Below are 22,266 nucleotides of genomic sequence, written 5' to 3' on the forward strand. Positions count from 1 at the left end.
CCTTAGGCAACTCCCTTCCTATCTTCTGAGATCAATCCCCCGTAGATTTGTGGATTTGTTTTTCATCCTAATATTGCACAACTTTGGAAATTCTTTCCTATGCCTCCATTGACTCTGGAATCAGGCCAACCTATATACAAAGTGGGAAGCCATTTATATGAAATAATTTCAGAAGTCTTAACTAAGGGCCACTTGCCCAGCAAGAGCATAACTTCATCCCGTTGGGGCAAGATGACTTCTACCTCTGACATGAGAAAAATAGCTGAAGGGTAACCTAGAGTAGCCTAATCTATAAACGGCTAGTGAAAATACAAGACAAGCTGAACAAAGAGGTAATGCCAGAAATCTGAACCAATGGCTATGGGAACTCAGAGGATGAAACGATCACTACTGCCAGGGAATGAAGATGGAATGTGAGACAGCAGGAGAGAGTTTCACAGATGACAAGATGAAGCAAATTCATGAGGGCCATCAAGAGTGTGCCATCCAGTAGCTGGAAGGTGGGTCACTAGAAATCTGGAGAAGACAGAGAGAGAGCACAAAGCACATGGACAATACAGTGCATGGCACAAATCCATCTTTCTCAAAGACAACTCACAGAAGACTCTGTTTACGCATGTAATGTGTGTGTGTGTGTGCTTGTGTTTTCATCTTCATCTAGTACATTGTCTGACACCTACAAGGTGCTCAAAAATAAAGAAGAGAGGGGAAAAAAGAGAAAGAAGGAAGGAAATAAAGAAAGGAGAAATATAAATTAAAGCAATGAGTTACCATTTTTCATCCATCAGACTGGCAAAAATGAAAGAAAAACAAAAACAAGGGAGGTATAAATATAAGTATTCTGACAAACTTGGTAGAAGTATGTCCACTGTGAAGCCATTATGGAAGGCAATTTGTCAATGTCCATCAAAATTTAAAATGTGTGGGGCGCCTGGGTGGCTCAGTCAGTTAAGCAGCCAACTTTTGATCTCAGCTTAGGTCATGATCTCGCTGTTTGTGAGTTTGAGCCCTGCATTCAGCTCCTTGCTGACAGCACAGGGCCTGCTTGGGATTCTGTCTCTCCCTCTCTCTGCATCTCCCCTGCTCTCTCTTGATCTCTCTCAAAATAGATAAATAAATTTAAAAAAAATTTTTTTAAAAACCAAAAATGTGCATACCTTTGAAGCCAAATTCTACTTCTAGGAATCTGCCTAGTGGAAGCATATTTAAAAAATCAATTTATTGGAGTCTGGTTCATAACAAGAACTCAAAAACAACCTAAACATTTGTAAATAAGGAAAAGGCTAAACATAAACTATCATATATTAATATGAAGAGAATGATAGATCTATACTTTTTGATATGGCAAGGTACAGCATATGTAATCATAGAAATAAGAACATTGGTGATGAGTGTGTTTCATAAAATGCCACTCAAAGTATCTTATAAGAGAACAGAAAGTTATTAACTGTGGCTACTTTGAAGAGGGTTTTACTCTTTAAGCCTCATTTGCTTGAGTTTTAAAATATTTCCTTTTGAGCATGTATCCCACATAAAATGAAATAAAAGTAATAACTACAGACCCTAAAATGACTAAAACTATTAGAATATTAAGCAAATGCATATGACATTAAAATGACAGAACCATTAGGGGCACTTGTGTGGCTCAGTTGGTTCAGCGTCTGACTCTTGATTTCAACTCAGGTCATGATCTCATGGTTTCGTGAGATCAAGCCTCACATGGGGCTCCATGCTGACAGTGTGCAGAGCCTGCTTGAGATTGTCTCTCTCTCTCCCTCATTTCTGCCCCTCCCCTGCTCTCTCTCTCTGTCTCAAAAATAAATAAATAAACAAACAAACAAATAAATAAATAAACTTTTTAAAATGATAGAACCATTACAGTTATTAAAGACCTGAGATTACCAAAACAAAAGAAAGAAGCAAAGAGGAAAGATAAATAGAAAGCTGCATGGCAGAGGCAAGAACTGGGAAATCCATGTGCTATGGGCGGAGGAGGATAGAGGAACAGGAGTAGGCAGCAGGAGATGGGAAAAGTGGTGGCCCCGTTCTGAAATCATTACATATGAAGAGATCCCACTGGCATGTGGCCAAGCTGGATTTGTCCGTGGTTCTTAACACTGGGTGCTCAGTGCAATTATCAGTGATTAACCCCCAACCCAGACCAGTTAAACGAATTCGGTGTTTTTCAGAATACTAGTGTCTGGTCAAAGAAATTAGCAAAGGCTGCTTGCTATTTTGGTTTTGTGACTTGTTTCTATGTTTATTAGTGCTCCCTTTGTATTGTTTTGAAAAGGCGATCAGGCACATAACCGCAGCAGTATTAGTTTAGATAACTCAGGTGATTCACAGAAGAGAAAATGGAGCTGGAGGAGAGAGGGGGAACATTTTACAAAGTCACTACCAGACTTTACCAGAACAGGACAGAGGTGTGATCAAATCTGATACCCAGCAGTTTGATTTTGATGCAGTCTTGGCACAAAGCAAAATACTGAGGAAAGTCAGGATGAAAGTAGTGAGCAATAGAGAGCTAACCTGGGCCATACATGTACCCATCAGGCTCTGGCCCAGCACCCTGCACATACAATTTCATTTCATGGGTGGCTTCACACGGAGAAAAGCACACCTAAGTCATTGCCCACTACAGAATTCAGCTTAAGGTCACCTATTTCAAGGATTAAAACAAAACAGAATAACTACTAGAACTCAATAGTATTTTTTTAAGTCAAATAAACTGATTACCCAGGATCCTCAAATAGTCAACCTGGGTCCCTGCCCTTTCTTGCCCAGGCGCAGTATCCAAGTTATTAAAAAGCTTTTGCCCTGTGAAGACACCACTGGGCATCTCCGCTGGGTAGGAACCAGACAACGCTGTGGGGAGGCAGAAGGCAGGCCTGAGTGGCAGCCATCGGGAACACTGCAGCACATAAAAAGTTCTCCCCTCCCATTTTCAGCAGGGGAGACTGTGAAATAGTAATTACCTACATTTTCTTAAAACTCAACTTGACAACTGCATTTTAAAAGCACTCAGATGGAGCAGCAAAGTACAAATTTTCCATGAAAATCACAGACCTTCCTCAGTCACCTTACGACAAGTGAAAGGAAAATGAGAAGAGGGAGACCACCCACCTCATCTCGGTATCTTGCCGCGTTCAGTTCAACGAAATCCTCACTGTAGTTCACTGAGAAGTTGAGGGCATTTACCAGATGGGCAGCCACATGCACACCTACGGAATCACATGAGGCTCAAATCAGTGGGGTTTTTCTAAATGCTCCACAAGAGGACGTATATCATCTCCCTGAGTAAACACAGGGTCACACATTGACAGCTGATCTGAGCAACAAAATATTAAATTGAAAGGGGAAATTTTAAAGACACAAAAATCTTGATTACAGACAGTTTGGTATTAGAAATCATGTAAAGAGGGGCGCCTGAGTGGCTCAGTAGATTGAGCCATTGGCTTCGGCTCAGGTCATGATCTCACAGTTCATGGGTGCGAGCCCCACGTCGGGCTCTGTGCTGACAGCTAGCTCAGAGCCTGGAGCCTGCTTCAGATTCTGTATCTCCTTCTCTCTCTGACCCTCCTCTGCTCATGCTGTCTCTCTCTCACAAAAATAAATAAAACATTAGAAAAAAATATTTTTTAATAATAAAAGAAATTTTTTTTAAAAATCATGTAAAGAAACTGAATTTTCAAAAGCTAGAATAAAATAACCCTAGCAAGTCAGGGTAAAGAAACTCAGACACACATACTTACATATGTAAATGTTTGAGGCTATGAGCAGGCATATATTTATTTAAACAGCTCCTGGATATTTGAGTTATTCTACATTTGTCATCTCTCCTCTAGCTCCCAAATCTGTTGCATATATCTTGTATATTTCACTGCCACTCAACCTAAAGTATAGACTCCCTGGAAGACTTAACCAGTTAAAATTTCTCACAACCCATAAATTCAGATCATAACATCCTAAACCAAACAGCAAAAGTGTTGGTAATCACTTTATTGGGATGAAGAACTCAGGAAAATAATAATTGCCATTTAACAATCTACCTAGAGTGGCACAGTAGACAGAGAGGCTCAACGGACTCAGAGCTCTCACAAAAGATGCAAGTGTTAGGAAATTACAGAGAATTGAAGACAAATTCATTTTGGCATGGCCAGGGAAAAGGAAAATTATCTTGAGGAGGCTGGACAAGGAAGGAAACAACAAACTTGTGCATCGAATGATAACACCTTCCCCCTTCTCAATCTTTTCTTACAGGTTAAATAAGGGAGGTAAAAGACAAAAATAAGTAGTAGTTGCAAATTCAGTTTTCTTGGCCATACTGTTTGCCTACCAACACCTCAGATTAGTTCTCTATAAAATGACAATGACTAAAATAGAAGATTTAATGAGATAAACTGAAATTGGTTAGTGAATCATACAGTCTATACAAATATATGGAGTGCAGTTATTCAAAAGAAAACATGGAGTGGAAACTGGAAACGCTATGGTCCCCTCCAACCTCGCATATGAGATGTAGATAACCCAGAAGTTCTAAAGAATTTACAAAGACACACAGAAGCGAGAGAAAGACTAGAATGCTAAATAAAAAGTTAGTTAACTGATTGATAAGCTCCTGCCAGAATCAAAAAGGGAAAAAGGTCTCATAAAAAGTAGACAGGAAGTTAGAAGTGGGTTAACTCACAGGCAAGGACAGAGTTCTAAGGAAATTTTTTAAAGGATGCCCAGGTGAGACCAACTATGGCATAGGCATAAAACATAATTTAAGCAAAACTATCTGTGTCCTATAGCTCTATCATGTCTGAAATATAATAAAGTTTTAAAAAATCTCTTCAGGATGCAGGAGTGCTGATGCACAGGGGCACATGGACCCCAATGTTTACAGCAGCACTGTCAACAATAGCCAAATCATGGAAATGGCCTAAATGTCCATCAACTGATGAATGGATCAAGAAGATGTGGTTTATACATACAATGGCGTATTACATGCAATGAGAAAGAATGAAATCTGGCCATTTGTAGCAACATGGATGGAACTCGAGGTGTCATGCTAAGCAAAATAAGTCAGGCAGAGAAGGACAGATACCATGTGTTTTTACTCATATGTGGAACAGGAGGAACTTAACAGAGGACCATGGGGAAGGGGAAGGGAAAAACAGTTAAGGAGAGGGAGGGAGGCAAATCATAAGAGACTCTCAAATACTGAGAACAAACTGAGGGTTGATGAGGGTGGGGATGAGGGGAAAAAGGGTGATGGGCATGGAGGAGGGCAACTGTTGGAATGAGCACTGGGTGATATATGGAAACCAACTTGACCATAAACTGTAAAAGAAAAAAAATAAAGTAAAATGAAAAAAATTAAAAAAAATAAAAAGTATTCATTATTTGAAAAAAATCCTTTCCTTTTTAAATTAAAGGTTTATATGTTAACTACATACATACATTTATCACTCATTCTTTCTGAATCCTCCTGGAAAAAACCCTAGGTAATGCTGTATGAGACACATCCTTAAGGGAATCATTCATCTTCTTTAAACATCTTTTAGGTCAAAAGCATTAAGGACTTCTAATTTGGGGGAGAAGGGAAAAAGCCAGGCCAGGCATTTTGAGCAGATTTTCCCATTTAATTCTCACAACAAAACAATGAGGTGGGTAGAAGCATCCCTTTTCTACAGATAGGAAAACTAAGGTTTGGGACTTCTCGGTGGCACAGTAGGTTAGGTTAGGCATCTGACTCTTGAATTCCGCTCAGGACATAATCTCACAGGATCAGGCCCTGCACACTGTCAGCATGGAGTCTGCTTAGGATTCTCTGTCTCCTTCTCCCTCTGCCTCTCCTCTCTTGTGTTCTCTCCCTCTCTCTCAAAATAAATAAATAAACGAAGGAGGAGGAGGAGAGGGAGAGGGAGAGGGAGAGGGAGAGGGAAAGGGAGAGGGAGAAGGAGAAGGAGAACGAGAAGGAGAACGAGAACGAGAACGAGAACAAGAACAAGAAGAAAACTAAGGGTAAAAGAGGCAACCTAGCTAAGAGCAGACAGTTAGTGAGTGGCAGAAAGCAAACCTTCTGGAATATGTGTTTATTCATGGCAAGACTCTACATGGTCAGTCTGGTTGTTCGCCAGCAGAAACAGGATATTTGTACACAACTACAGTTTAGAACAAATCAAGTTACAAATATGTCTACATTCTCTGACGCTCCTCCTTTTCTGAACTTTCAGTCCCTGTGTCCTAATCCAGCCCTAACCCTTGCCACACCCTTGGCCCTCATCTGATCCTGGACTCTTACTCCATCTTCGGCCTTTTTGGCTGGCTGGAATCCTGATCTCACCCCTGAGCCTCTTCCTGTCTCTTGGTTCCCAAGGTGGAAATCACCAATACGAAGATGTCCAGAAATAAAACAATGCAGATGCCTGTTTCAACAATACTTGACAACCTTTTAAAAGCTGAAAGCTTAACGATCTCTTGATAATAGCTGCATCGAAACACGTCTGACTCAAAATAGCCATACATATATACCCAGACCAATGTCTCTGGTATCAAAACAGCTAAGTCCTATCAAACAATGGCCAGACAGAAATGTCAGGTGCTGTACCACTAAGATAATTAACCTCTGAGATTACAAATTACAATAACTAACTCTATGCTAGCAGGAGGGCACTTAGGGACAGATCGTATACAATTCCTCTCCAGAGTCCATGTACTTACTTAATATGTTTATTACTTTCTGTTCCAAAAATTTGAAAAGTATCATATAAATGCTCAGAATGAAAATTAATTTTAAAAGGACTCTTTTAAACCCCGAAGATTCTCACTTGATACTTGAAATTGAACAGGATAAATTTCCACAAGCTTTTTGACATTTACTCCTCAACCCAAGTATTAATATCAAAGAAACATTTGTCACATATAATTTTGAATGGACTCACATTCTATGGATGTGCATTTCATATTCTAATTTATGTGCATTTAAAATCCTTTCATATCTTCACTTTTAAACCTTAAAAACTTTTATTCTATTTCATTTCATCATTCTGAATAAAATTATTTATTTTGGGGAAATAATTATTCACAGCTTGAGGGTCAACTTTTGTACATTATAATGTGAAGATACATATATAATTTAACGTATAAGATATGTTCATTTTCTATAACACCATTAGGCAACTCTCCTTAAATACACAGAAAAGAAAACTAAGGTCTATAGAAAGAAAACCACAAGTTGGTGAAAGAAAATAACTTACGGAACAATAAAAATACCAGTCATAAAATGTGTTCTTCTAACATAGTATTTTAACATCTTTTGGTTTTCTCACCTGAAAAAATGCAGATAGTAACACCACAGGTTATATGGAATGTTCTGCTTTTATCTAACAATCTTCTGGTTCTTCTGCTTGGAACCTAAAGAAAATTTGGCATGGTGAAAAGCATGCAGCAAATAAGATACCTGTACAAAGTTTTTTAGTAATGCATTGTTTATGATGTCAAAGTTTTAGAAATATGGCAGAAACCTAGGAAGTAAAAGCTGGTACAGTGAATTATGACGTATGTAGTCAGTGGGACACCCAAACATTACAGAGAATGTGAGAAGGCTAATGATTGGGAAGATGTGTGAGACAATGGCTGGGTAAAATAGTTATAACATAGAAACTATACTATAATCCCATATTGTTTAAAATCAATGGCATTATATACGAATCTGAAGGTTTACCCCAATCTGTAGACAGTAATATTAGGAGAAACCTTCACTGATCATGATTTCTGGAATGTTTGAGTTGAACAATATATATGATTTCCTATTGTAGTAAAAAAAAAAATAAGATTATTTTTAAAGGAAGAAATTCCATCCATGGTTTTAAATGCCTTCTTAATCTTATAAAAAATAAAATGTCAAGCATCTTTGAATATGTATGTTTCACTTCAGGGGACAGATCTACAACTTATTAAATACTGAGAGACTTAGCAAGGCACGTTTCATTTCCTGCTGTTTCTCTCCCCTTCTTCACACCAGGCCATAGCCATCCACAGGCATCAAAACCTAGCATTTTACAATGGCAGGCCACCTAGAGAAAGAGTTATTTTCACAAATTACTGTATTAAAAGTAAAGAGTTTCTAAATATAATTACCTGAAAACGTTGAGAAGTTTTACTGCAGAAAAACAGCTTATATAAACTTCACAGAACATCAAAGTGACCTCATATTAACAACTTTTTTTAAAGTATCAGTATTGATCCAGCAATGCCTTACTAGCTCAGTGAAGAAACCACACACACACACACACACACACACACACACACACACACACCCCACACCGGGATAACAGAAGACAAAAAATAACTTCAATAGAGTTTAAATTTCCAAAATGTTTTTCTATTTCCTTTCAACCTTCATTAAACAACACTAAATATCACACACAACATCATATCTTACTCAAGATATCTTCTCCAATCTTACTACATAGCTTAAAACATGTCTCTGTTTGAAAAGGAGATAAATTGCCACCAACACCAGCAGTCAACCTATATATTGCCCAAAGTCCACAGGGCACTGGTCTCCTCACCTGCACTTAACTAAACGAAAGCACAAGATCTCTATGAGGCACAGTATAGTAGAAAGGCTCAGAACTGGGACTGATCCTAGCTCTGCCATTTCACTAATCGCATGACATCTCTAAGCCTCACATTCTTCATCAGCAATCTCTCCAGAATCACTGTGAGGATTCACAGTTACATATGTGGAATGCTTCACACAGTGCCCGATACCACTATCAATAACCATTTCTATTATCTACTGCCCTGACCTAGCATTGCAGAGCAGCTCACGGACCATCCTGATAGAAGACGTGCGCTTTACTATCACCTAGTAGATGATAACAGATGATAGAAATCAGTCTAGTAGAAAATCGGACCATAAAAACTAAGTTACTAACATGCCAATGTTACACTTGATTTTTTGCGCTGGAATCCATGACTGGGATTATTCGTGCTTACCTTCTGGGATCCTCGAAGGTAAGCCAGGAGTGTCCGGCACATGGGTAGAAGGATAAGGCTGCAGTTGAGGTTAAGAACAGATGCGGAGGCTCTGCTTAGACACAATCCTAGCTGAACAAATAAGGCAAGGGTCAAAACACGGCCAAGGCAAACACAGACTACAAACTTACTCTAGGCCTCACCCTGCTTCTCCTTCAAGGATCATGGCAAAAATGCCAACTCCTTCAAGAATCTTGAACAACGCCCCTCTCATCAGAAGCTCCTAAAAGAAACTGGCCTCTTTCTCCTCTGTACTGACCATAAAACTTCATCTCCCCTCATTTCTACTAGTGTCAGTATCACCTGAGTACATTTTTCTGGTATGAAGTCAATTTCTTATTCTGCCCCCACTATAGTGTTCTGGGTATTAAGAACCCTAGAAAGCCCCAGTATATTATGCACCTCCACACTGGGGCAGCTGAATCCTTTTTTATGGACAAGGTACCAAAAAATTCAAACAAAGCTCTGACTACACAACCCCCTTCCAAACCACTGCCTGCCTTTCAGCTCCTCATTTTACGGACTCTACCCATCTTCCTGGCTTCACCTTCAGAACTGCACCTCTAGAGTTCTTCAGTGACCCAAAGCTAGGGGGGGTCTAGATCAGCTATGCCCCATAGAGAGATCATCGTAACCACATTGCACAACCTTTTTTTCCCCCCAAAGACTCAGAACCCTCAGTATTGAGCCAATACTTCATGGCAACTGTCTTCCTAGATTGTCATCTGCTCTTGCCTGGTACTTATGTACATTCTTCATATAAATAGTGTATCACATGAAAGCAAGAGATGGGGTCAAATCTGTGCTCTCCTAATATAAACATAAAAGTACTTTATTTTAAGGATATTGACTAAAGAATGTGCTAAGTCAGATGCTTTTCTTATCTTAAAATTCTTCATGCTCCTGAAATTTCCAACTTAATGCTTGGCAAATAGCAACTGTATTACAAAATGTTTATTGTCAGCACATGAAGTATTGTTCCTGAAGGGGAGAGAGTGTAATAATTCATGTCAGGAAAGCAATCATTTTCACTGACTTATATAAAAAGTAATTAATATTTCCAGTTAGGCTATTTCTATGCCATGACTTGGAACACCTTAGAGATATATTGCGATGAATATACCAGTGAGTGGACAAGTAGAAATAATCCCCTCCAGACTATCTGAAAAAAAAAAAGGTAAATCTAATAGTGTTTCCTCAATCAGCAAAATTATTATCATTTCAGTGATGGGTTTTTGTTATTTAGGCCTCCAGAGAAATAGAATAATTGTTATCTCCTTTGATCTGACATCTGCGCATGACAAGAAAACTTTAGCTCAAGGGATTTTAGATGATAATTTCATCTGCGATCTTAATGTACCAGGACAATAATTCACTTAAAATGTATCAGCTAAAATCTATCATATAAGTGTAGAACTTAAAAGATACACATAAATTATCCAATTTTCCTTTGTGGTTCAATGATTTAAAAAAGATTCTTACATTCCTCACATTTTCTAACCATTTATTGCATGTCTGGAAGTATTTTATTGTTGTGCTTACATTAAATCACATACTAATTTAATTCATAGTAGCTTTAAGTGTCCCCTTAGGATAGATGGGAGTTTATCTTGGCATTCCACTTCTTCCTTACAATGCTGTAAAATCTAACCAGAAATTTCATCAAGGACTCATTTCTACCTAATTGTTTGTCCCTGAATATCCTTAGTTCTTGAAACTAAAATGAAAACTTCTTTATGTTAGGTTATCAGAGTACAAAGTTCCCTCATTCTGAAGCAATGGAAGAGTGAGGAAAACTGAGACAGATCCCAGTCAATGATTTCCCAGGAATTCATTTTATAGATTTACTACATAGCTAATATTCTACAGCTAAGAGACTTTGTTTTCTTTAGTCACTACTCATCATCATTGTAAGAATCAACTATCTCAAATGTTTTTTAAAAAGAAATGACCTGCCAAGTTACGTGCCCAGCCCACTCTACGTGAATGACTTGTTTTGCCGTTCTGAGAGAACTGAACTGCTGCTCTGCTTTTCCAACTTCATTCAGCTAGTTGTCACTAGGTGGCAGTCTTACTTCCATGTTTCAAATCCTACCTGTCAAGGTCTCTAAAACATAATTAATGGAGGAGGACACTTGTGTGGAGGAGCACTGGGTGTTCTATGGAAACCAATTTGACAAGAGGCTATTTTTTAAAAAATAAATAAAAAATAAAACATAATTAACTGAAATTAAGTCCATTTGTAATTTTAAAACTGTGAATATATTTTAGATGAGCATATACAAAGAAAACATAGCTTCCTCCTTGTTATGATCTGGATGTCTGTTCCCTCCCAAATTCATATGATGAAATCCAATCTCATAGTATTTGGATGTGGAGCTTTAGGAGGTTATTAGGTTTAGATAAGATCATGAAGGGAGGGCCCCCATTATGCAGTTAGTGCTCTTATAAAAAAAGAGGAAGAGGGGTGCCTGGGTGGCTCAGTCGGTTAGGCCTCCGACTTCGGCTCAGGTCAGATCTCACGTTCGTGGGTTCGAGCCCCGCGTCAGGCTCTGTGCTGACAACTAGCTCAGAGCCTGGAGTCTGCTTCCGGTTCTGTGTCTCCTTCTCTCTCTGTCCCTCCCCCTCTCATGCTCTGTCTCTCTCTGTATCAAAAATAAAACATTTAAAAAAATTTAAAAAAAAATTTAAAAAAAAGAGGAAGAGACCACAGCTCTGTAGACTCTATGTGAGGATACAGCAAGCTTGCTCTCTGCAAACCAGAGCAATTCTGCTGGCACCTTGATCTTAGACTTCCCAGCCTCCAAAACTAAAATAAACATTTGTTCAGCCACCTAGTCTATAGCATTTTCTTATAGCAGACTGACCTAATGCAATCCTATAGAAAAATCATAAGAAAATATGCGATCTGAAGCAAGTTATAAAAGAATATAACATCTGGGTATAACAAGTATATGGTTATTTTCCCAAAAGTCTCAAACACATGATTTCTTATCTAATTCTGCTTAATAAATATTCATCTTGAGCTAGTTAACTGTTTACTTCTGAAAAATTAAGAGGGATAATTTTTCTTATCTGTAAAGAAATATAATATGCTATGATACAATAATCCTAATTCTTAGAACTTTTGTGAAAAGTAAAATCAGTATAAAACATGCAAGCACTATACAAAATTAATTTATTTCCTTGGGGTCACTGCATCACATCCTTTCTCTAAATGTTCTCTTCTAAGTGTTATGTATTCCACTTACATTATTCATTCAATACACATTTTGTGTTATATGTACATATCCCAAGGCACCAGGAGTTCAATAGCGAACAAAAACAGAGAATACCTATTTCTTAGGAGATCTACATTTTAGTAAGGGAAACAGACACTAATTGAATAGGTACATAATCAAACATAAATTCTAACAATGATCAATGCTGTGAAAGAGAAATACAGAGTATGAGCACGTATAACAGGAAATGAGAGCTAAATATGAAGGTCAGGAAGGCTTCCCCAACTAAGCGAAAAATGAACTGAGACCTTGAGGGTGACAGTCAAGTCATTCAAAAAGGAGAAAGACATCCACACAGAGGAAACCAGCGTGAAAACCGATGCACAGCAAATGGGAACATGGTGTCCGTTTGAGAATTTCATAGTAGGTCAGTGTGGGTGGATTGAAAATGGAGGGTGCTACAACATAGAACTGGAGAGAGGGTAGACCTTGGTGGGTGGTGTAGATCACATTAAGAATGTGCGTCTTTATCCCAAGACGAGAGCAGAATGAATGTGTTTTAAGGCACTATAAAGAGGTGAGAATGTGCTAATGATTATCTTAAGGAAGTAAGGAGAACAAATTATTAGAAAGTAATTTGGGCCATTACATTTTCTTGTGTAATCATCACAAAAATTTTGAGACAAGAATTACATCTTATGGTAATTATGACCCAGTCTTGCATACAGAAAGGATCCCGTTTTGACTAATATGGTATATATCAGAAACTTTATTTTAGTAAATAGTTTACTAAAACATGTACCTCTAAAATTGGAGTACCAAAAGGGCCAATCCCACACCCCACTGACCCCCCCCAGAGCCTTGCCCCTCTATGACTCCTCTGACCAAAGGTAATCTACCCTCCAGTGAATTTTTCCAGAAACAGCAGCCTGTTCCACTGTCAAAAACTTCTCCTGCTTGCTTACATGAAGTCCATGTCTCTGTAACTTCTACCCTCCAAGGAGCTCTAGAAAGTAATATTCCTAACCCGAAGATAAAAGAGGAATGATTTCTTAGTCCAATCTTGTTTTCTTCATGCTAACCACTATTAGTTGCCTCTGAAATTCTTGAAATAATGTTAGGATGCCTTCTCACCTCAGTGACCGTTCCCAGTTCACCAGAATTCAGGACATCCTGAACACACACAAATAGTAGCAGGCAGTGCTGAAAGATATCATCTCCCTCACAAAGCACATGCTGGATCTCTGATCATTCTAAGACTGTGCTACATCACGGGGCAACTATGTTACATAATGGCTTATCTTGAGTTTACAACATAGAGAGTTCTCACATGAGTTGCTACCAAGCAATGATCCCCACTCTACATTGGAAAAAACAATGAAGGTGAGAGAGAGCACGTATATAAATGCAAGATGATCTGGTTTTAGACTATTCTATCATATTGGGTACAGAGCCTATATTCTGATATTTTTTCTTCTCAATTTTGCTTTAGGTGAAAATTATATATTCATGTTTTCCACATCTCCATCCAAGTGCTTGACAGACTTATTAAAGTGTAACAAAATCCTGTGGAAATAGTTGACTTGCAAAAAAAGAAAAATTACCTTTTCTGGTATATTAACTTTCAAATGAACCTTTTGCTCTCAAATGGGAAGCTTCTCAGCAATTCTGTGGAAATATGACATTCTACATGTAAATATCTATGCAACACTGTTATTAAAGGGATTTGAAAAGGCCAGAGAAGTATTAATAGTAAGCTTTAATAATGGTCATTTTTCTAGCTACCGTCTTAGGGAGTCAACAATTAGTTACTCCCAGGAAAAAAAAAATTACCATAGAGGTTTATAAAAAGTTATTTTATATTCTGGCTTGGTATTTTGTGTTTGTCTGAAATTATGTAAATTTGAACTCCATTAAGGTCAATTTTATTGACTCTTTTCCCCCAAAGAAATATTTTTAATCAAACCAAATGAATCCTACACAACACCTAATTCTTGCATGTCTTTAGTCACAGAACCTTTAGCTCTTTCATGGGTTTTACATGTTATTCAGCTCAACCTTCTTTCTGCCACTACCCATGCCGCTGGTACAGAACGAAACAGGGACCAGACCCAGGCCTGCCTCCGTGCTCTCTGACATTGCCTTAGAGTAGGTCACTCCCCAGGACAGAGTTGTGAAATCTGATGTCTTGTCTGGCAAACTTTCCAAACCGTAATAGTTTCTTACCATTTCAGCTGTTTATCCTTTATCCAACCAGGTTTCCCTATCATTTTGTGTAACTATTTAGAGAAAATGTTCCTAATCTAACTGCACACTGAAATCCTTCGATGGGCTATTTAAAAAAAAAAAAATCTATGTTGTGCTTTCTGAAATGTTGACTCCTTAGATCTAGAGAGGGGCCCCAGGAGGTATACCCAGGCTCGACAATCATTGTTTCAGAATACACTTCAAACAAACCTGAGTTTAAAGCACCTTTTTGAGCTGCGTGGCCTTATGCAATTTTCTTATCCTGTCTCATTTTCCTTATCTATAAGATAAAAATAATACATCAAAGGGTTATTGTGTTAAATGAGCATATATAGTACTAAAAGCAGGTGTCTAGCATATAGTAAAAAGTCAGCAGAAGTTATTATCATAATCCTGGTCCCTGGCCATCCATGAATCTGTTCTGGTTTCAAACTTTAAATGTTCTTAAGGCATACCTTCCTGTAAATAACTTGTTCCTGGCCTATCTTCCAATCCTCCATTCTGAGGAATAATATTCTAGTTGCAGCTATGAGAGTTAAGTTTGATTGTACTCAGCTGTATCTAAAGATTTCAAAGAATGTTCTAAGCAACTAGTAGACATTCAATAAATGAATGGTAAATGAATGAATGAATGAGCCTATGAGATGATCCTTCATTGTCCTCATTTTAGAAATTAAGGAAAAAGTAATCAAAATCAAAAGTAATCACCCACGGAATCTAGCTTGTATGTAGGATTAGAACTCAGACCTGCTCTTTCCATCATATCGTATTGTCCTGGAACAGCAACTCTGCCTCTACTTCCCCAACAGTCACCATTATCAAGAGTAGGATTTGCTCTACAGAACTACACAACACCCACTTTGAAGAAAACCTTTAGGGCCAATATAGCTCTTTGATGAGGCTTTATAGTCTCATGAAGATAGATATTTCATCTAGCCCAACTTTCTTTTTGTACCAACTTATTCTAGAAGTCTGTAAAAGAGCCAGGGGCACCTGGGTGGCTCTGTTGGTTAGGCATCCAACTCTTGATTTCAGCTCAGGTCATGATTTCACAGTTCATGGGACTGAGTCTCACATTGGGCTCTGTCCTGCCAGCAAGGATCCCCCTTGGGACTCATTCTCTCTCTTTCTCTGTCTCTGCCCCCCTTTCCCTCTTCCCTCTCCCTCTCCCTGGCTCATGATCTCTCTCTCAAAATAAATAAATAAACATTTTAAATAAATAAATACAGTCTTTAAATAAGCCAAATTGATACTATAGGGCCAACTGGATATACTTTTATATTTAGTGCAGCTCCTGGATGCATTACCCAGGTTAGTGATTCCAAGTTTTACCCCATATCTCCATTCCCTATCCACAGTTCATGGTGTTGCCATTCCTTCTATGTCACAGAACAGAACTCCACCTCTTCCAATCCCCACATTTCCTCTACAGTAGTTTACATATCATATTGTAACACCTTAGCTATTTATCTTCTTGTGGTCCCCCCAAAGCTAGTAAGTGGCAGCAACTCGAAGTGTCAATGCCCAAACTGCCTCTTGTTGTTGGGGAACTCAAATATTCATGCTTGTTAATAGTGAAAATTATTTTGAAAAAATACTCCTTGAAGAAAATATGCTTTCAGCAATGAAAGCCAAAGAAGAGTAGTCATGAGACAGATACATGAACAAAAAGAAAAAATCCCATAAGGTAGTCTATAGAATTTTCCAAAGAAATGGTACCTTTATTTTCATTATAGTCACCAAAAAGTTCCACAGCAATCAGAACAAATTATTTTTCCTATATCTCTAAATCAAACTTGTGGTCCTATTTTAAATTTCAATTTGTACCATTAATATATTATAATAGGGATATGAATTTAGAATATGAAAGATATTTCAGGCAGACAAGATTGTACTTAAAGGTTTTTAAAAAATGACATTTCAATGAAAAGTTACTTCAAAAGTTGACTACCTAAATATTTTGATATGGTTTCATATGAAAATAATGAATAGAATGCCTGAGCTATCAGAAAGCAGTTAATAATAATTGGAATAATTATTTCTTTTTTAAAAATTCTAAAATAAACTACCAATTCAGTGGTCCTGGGGTATATCCAAAAGCTCATGAATGTCGCTTCATTCTATTATAAGCTGTAATTCATGCCAAATGATCCTAGCTGGTTTCTGTCAACTAACTGCCCTGAAAACTTTTAACTATGATGTAATTTTTGACTCAAGTTGACCTCTCTTCCAATCTATAAACTGTTTTTTACACTGTCTCTAAAGAAAGAGGCTGGAAAGAAAAAATTGTCTCTATATAATTAAAGGGATCACTAAAAGAACAGAATCCATCCTGACTTTATATCCAGATTTCCTTATGCTTAACTCAAAGCTTTCCTTTAGAGGTCATCGTCCTTCATTCTACCCTTTCTAGAAATAAATTTTCTCCCATTTTCAGTAGGAATGTAGTCTCCTTAGAATTCTATTATAAATCAGAAAGAAATGAAGCTCTTACAGAGAAAGAAGAAGAAAGCAAGATTGTAACATGGTATTTCTGTCCACATTTTGTCCACTTTACTTTTCCTGTGCCAAAAGCTCACAGAACAGAAGAGATTCACTTCTAGACCATGTGTCTGTCTGCAAAAGTTAAAGTTCAACGTTAAATGGGATCCAGAATTGCATTGAAAACATTCCTGGCTTTCTACAGGCAATGCTGTCGACTGAACAGGTCACCAGATTAAGAGGTATGACATTTTTATCACAGTTAATACCTGTGACCTCTACCAAGGTCATTGTCTCTAAAATTGGAGAACTTAACAAAACAATAATAAAATCCTCCTCCACTTTCTCTCGTAGAGCTATTCTAAAAGGTAAAAATATAGCAAATGAAAGTGGTTTGACCTTTTTAGCTGACAAAATGGATTTTTTTTAATTCACCTATTATATTCCTGTGGATGCTCACTGTTCATCTCTTATCTTCTACTCCTATCGACAGCACAAGAACAAGGTTCTTAAGAATTACAGTGCACTTGCTTTCATGTCATTGCTATGTTTTCTCCTCCTGCAGAAATCATTCATGCACAAGGAAAGGCACCAAGGAACGGCACGTACTTTGTAGAGCATGGGTGGCTGGAAAGCTGAGACAGGCTCTGTTTCTCCTCCATCGCAGATCCAGCACATCTGACCACAATTACTGGATATTTGTTTAGTCACTCCTCAGCTACTCCTCATCAGAAACAATCATTCCAAAATCTTGCATCATTTTTCCTCATCTTTAAGCCATTTTTAATTTCTCAACATTCCTACTAAAATTTGAAGCCGAAACAGATATATTAGTGGCCCGAATGCGTGGAATAATTTTTGAAAGGAAACAACAGTCATAGAAATGGTACCCTCTCAATTGGTTAAGATTGAAATCAGACTATCCACAATGACATATATTAAAACTCATGTAGTCAATATAGGATATTCAATATTAAGATTTTTCTTGCATGACTGTCAATTAAGCATATCTATTTTATCCCTCCGGAACTCAATCCTATTTGTTAATAACTCTTCTTAATTGAATCTATAAAACTATTGTTAAGTGCTATCTTTGGCCTCAAAATACTAGCAATCTAGTTAGCTAGCTCAGCTTGTCTTTTAACCCTAACTTTCAACTTTGAATCCAATTGAATTTCTTCTAATCTTTCATTAGAGGAAAAGCAAAACAAAACAAAACAAAAAAACACTGGCTCCAAGAAGATGCTGTCAATCCTAAGAAAAGTAATTCTGGATACATCAAAATGGCCAAAATGCCTGAGAGAGTAGGTGCTCAGTAAAATGGACTGAATGAATGGATTGTTTGGTACAGACTGTCTACCTAAATTCCTGTTGCATACATATTTATGCATTAGATTCTTCTAACAAATTCTTAAGAGTTTAACCAATCAATTTACAGCAGCCTACCCTAGTTCATCTGCTGGTAGAACAACACATTCCACCAAATGTAAGATGATAAAACAGCATATAGGAGAAGATATGTAAATCAAAAATAATCTTTCTTTTCCTTAAAAAGTAACATTTAATAGGTCCAAAATATCTCATGTTGCAATGTCTTAAAAAAAATTAGCATACAGTCATACTTGTCCGAGTGTACATGTAAATTTCTACAAGGATACTCACAAAAAGAATAGAACTAAAATTATGAACAGGGAGAAATATAAAACAAATTAACTACACATGGGATAGTGTTTAGCCATTGAAAATAAGTTAAACATACAATATGAATGAAATAACAATATCCATAATATATGCTGAATTAATAATATGCAGGTGCATATATGTATATTTGTATATAGGCATATACACAGATAAAGACATTAACATAGATTATATAGATACAGAAGTGGTTACCTCTTAGAGGTAAAGGGGAGCTTCTAATTTTTTTCTCTTGTAACACCAGTATTCAATGTACAGAATTTATATTTTAACAAGTACCAAGAAACATATTACAGTAAAAATTCACAGTAAGTGTAACTAAATGAGTTATTACATTTTGAAATTCTAATAACATATCCAAAGAAAAAATGATAAAAAGAGGGAGTATTCTCTTTTTTTAGGCTTATTTATTTATTTTGGGAGAGAGAGAGCAGCATGAACAGGGGAGGGGCAGAGAGAGAGAGAGAGAGAGGGGGTGAGAAAACCCCAAGCAGGCTCCACACTATCAGCACAGAGCCTGACATGGGGCTCAAATTCATAAACCCTGAATCATGAGCTGAGCCAAAATCAAAAGTCAGACACTTGGCCCACAGAGCCACTTGGGCTCCCCACAAGGCTTTTCACAGCATTTTCTGGATCAGTGAACAGAAGCCAATTGGATGTCTAAAAATTTGGGAGTGTTTAAGATAGGTGTGTTAGTATTTATTCAGTGAAATATTAAAAATAAAACATGCAGGGTGCCTGGGTGGCTCAGTCAGTTAAGCTCCGACTTCAGCACAGGTCATGATCTCAGAGTTTGTCAGCTGTGCTGACAGCTCGGCGCCTGGAGCCTGCTTCAGAATCTGTGTCTCCCTCTCTCTCTGCCCCTCCTCAACTCATGCTCTGTCTCTGTCTCTCCCTCTCAAAGATAAATAAACATTAGAAAAAAATTCTTAATAATTAATTAAAATAAAAAATTTTAATGTATGTTTAATAATGTAAGTTTAACAATCTGTGACAAAAGAAATAAATCCAATGTAATATTTAACAACATATGTTAAAAGGAAAATACAAAACTATTTATTCTGAATGATCACAGTATTATGTGTTTTGGTCTTTGTTTATTTTTTAAATAGGTTCCATGCCTAAAATGGAACTCACAACCCTGAAATCAAGAGTCACATGCTTGGGACACCTAGATGGCTCAGTCTTAAGTTAAGCGCTTGACTTTAGCTCAGGTCCTGATCTCATGGTTCCTGAGTTTGAGCCCCGCATAAAGCTCATGCTGACAGCATGAAGCCTGGAGGCTGCATTGGATTTTTGTCTCCCTCTCTCTGCCCTTCCTCCTTCACACTCTGTCTCTGTCTCTCTCTCTTTCTCTCTCTCTCTCTCTCTCAAAAATAAATAAACATTAAAAGAAGTTTTTAATATTTCCAAAAAAAAGAGTCACATGCTCTACTGACTGTTCAGCCAGGTGCCCCATGAAAAATCATAGTATTAAAGAAAGAAAGAAAGAAAGAAAGAAAGAAAGAAAGAAAGAAAGAAAGAAAGAAAGAAAAAACTTGTATTTAGGAAATACACCAAAATGTTTGCAGTGGTTATCTGTGGGTGCTGAGATACAGATAATTTTTTTGCATTTTCTCTCATTTTCTCTAGTAAATATGAAAAAGATTAATAAATTTGAACATCACAAGAAAGATTATTTTCTAAAGAAAATGGAGTGGGAAAAGTCTTAAAAGTAATGATTGAGGGATGTCTGGGTGGCTCAGTTGGTTAAGCGTCCAACTTCAGCTCAGGTCGTGATCTCACAGTTTGTGAGTTTGAGCCCCGTATTGGCTCTGTGCTGACCGCTCAGAGCTTGGAGCCTGTTCTGGATTCTGTATCTCCCTCACTCTCTCTTCCCCTCTCCCACTTGTGCTCTTTGTCTCTGCATCTCTCAAAAATAAATAAATGTTAAAAAAAGAAAAGTAATAATTGAGGAGCAATATTATCTTTAAATAATGAAAATATGAAAGGCTTCTTTCCTTTTATTTCAACTTGTGTGCATTTTTCCATTTTCCCCTTAATCGTATGCATTATTTTCATACTGAAAAAATACATGACAGACTTCTATAAATTATCTTGCAAATATTCCCATGGCTTAAGGTGATAGCTTTCAGAAGGACATGAAGCTACAGGCTTCCTTTGTTCAGCCTTTTGATAAATGAGAAAATATTTATTTAAAATTCAGGATCAATAGGACAATATAGGATAAGACAGGACAGCAGAAGACAGAATAGGATGCGACAGGACAGGACAAGACAGAACAGGTCAGGATGGAACAGGATGGGACAGAACCGGACAGGAACAGGAAAGAGGGGAAGTTATAATGAGTGACATTATGGCTGGCAACGGAAAGGGTGTTCCAGGTAATGAACAGAAGAACAACTGGGATCATGGGAGGGCGTGAGAGACAGAGTAACTGATTCTGTAACGCTACTACAACTTAAGTGGGGCTCAGTATTAAACAGCACCCAAACTGAAGGACAACTAATCTGTTCAAATTGTAACAAAATGTAGGATCCTTCTATATGCTTGTTAATATGGTTTCTAGTGAGATTAAGATGAAGGTGGAGGTGAGATCACACGTGGTGCAATTCCAAGAGTGGACATTCAGTTGTGTTTACTGGTTTGCAGTGAGAAATCTAAAGGTTAGTGGGTGACTAAAGGGATGAAAGCAGCAAATATGTTAAGTATTATTTAATTTCTGTATTCCCATGGCTTTTTTCTTCTGTGTTGCCCATAATATTAACCATTTAAACAACAAAGTAGCCATATAAACAGTTACGGTAAAAGAAACAATGATAACACATACAGCGTCAGACTTAGAAGTATAGAAAAGGAATTAATATAGGAGAGAACATGAAAAAGATAGGTGGATATAGAGGAATGAATTATAGAAAAGATTAACAGGGCGCCTGGGTGGCTCAGTCAGCTAAGCATCCAACTCTTGATTTCAGCTCAGGTCATGATCGCACGGTTCAGGAGTTCAAGCCCTTCATCAGACTCTTCACTGCAGCGCCTGCTTGGGATTCTCTTTCCCCTTCTCTCTCTGACCCTCCCCTGCTCGCTCTTGTGTGCTCTCTCTCTCAAAATAAACTTAAAAAGAAAGAAAAACATACAGCCACTTGCAAAACCTCTCTTTAAATATTCAGAAGGCATACATTGTATGAAATTAGGAGTTAATATCTCTTCATTGCTGGAACTTTTTAGTCATTAGCAGCCATTTTTAAAGAGATTTCAATGTCAAAACATTTTGAACTTCAAAACAGCCTGAAACAAATACTTCTAGCATTGTCTACTACAACTTCCCAGAAGGGGAAGTCATACTCTTTTTTTTAAGTTTACTTATTTATTTTTGAGAAAGAAAGAGAGAGAAGTACCAGAGATGGGGACAAAAGATCTCAAGCAGGCTCCACACTGACAGCAGAGAGCCTGATGAAGGGCTTGAACTCACAAACCATGAGATCATGACCTGATCCAAAGTCAGACACTTAACTGACTGAGCCACCAGGAGCTCCAGAAGTCATGCTTCCTGAAGGCCTCATACTCATTTCCTCCTCATGTT

At 37.6% G+C, this 22,266-nt stretch overlaps 1 protein-coding gene across 2 annotated transcripts in view; it reads right to left on the reverse strand.

Annotated features, from left to right (window-relative positions):
* NOX4 (NADPH oxidase 4) overlaps nt 1-22,266 on the reverse strand; it is a 152,197-nt gene that overhangs the window by 118,640 nt on the left and 11,291 nt on the right. For both annotated transcript variants that reach the window (XM_029915298.1, XM_029915297.1), the window contains exons 3-5: nt 8,995-9,105; nt 7,320-7,404; nt 3,127-3,224 (exon numbers count right to left, since the gene is read on the reverse strand). In XM_029915298.1, coding sequence (XP_029771158.1) covers nt 3,127-3,224; nt 7,320-7,404; nt 8,995-9,105 — 294 coding nt within the window. The remainder of the gene's footprint in view (nt 1-3,126; nt 3,225-7,319; nt 7,405-8,994; nt 9,106-22,266) is intronic.

This window comes from Suricata suricatta, chromosome 11, assembly GCF_006229205.1.
Source record: "Suricata suricatta isolate VVHF042 chromosome 11, meerkat_22Aug2017_6uvM2_HiC, whole genome shotgun sequence".
Classification (NCBI taxonomy): domain Eukaryota; kingdom Metazoa; phylum Chordata; class Mammalia; order Carnivora; family Herpestidae; genus Suricata; species Suricata suricatta.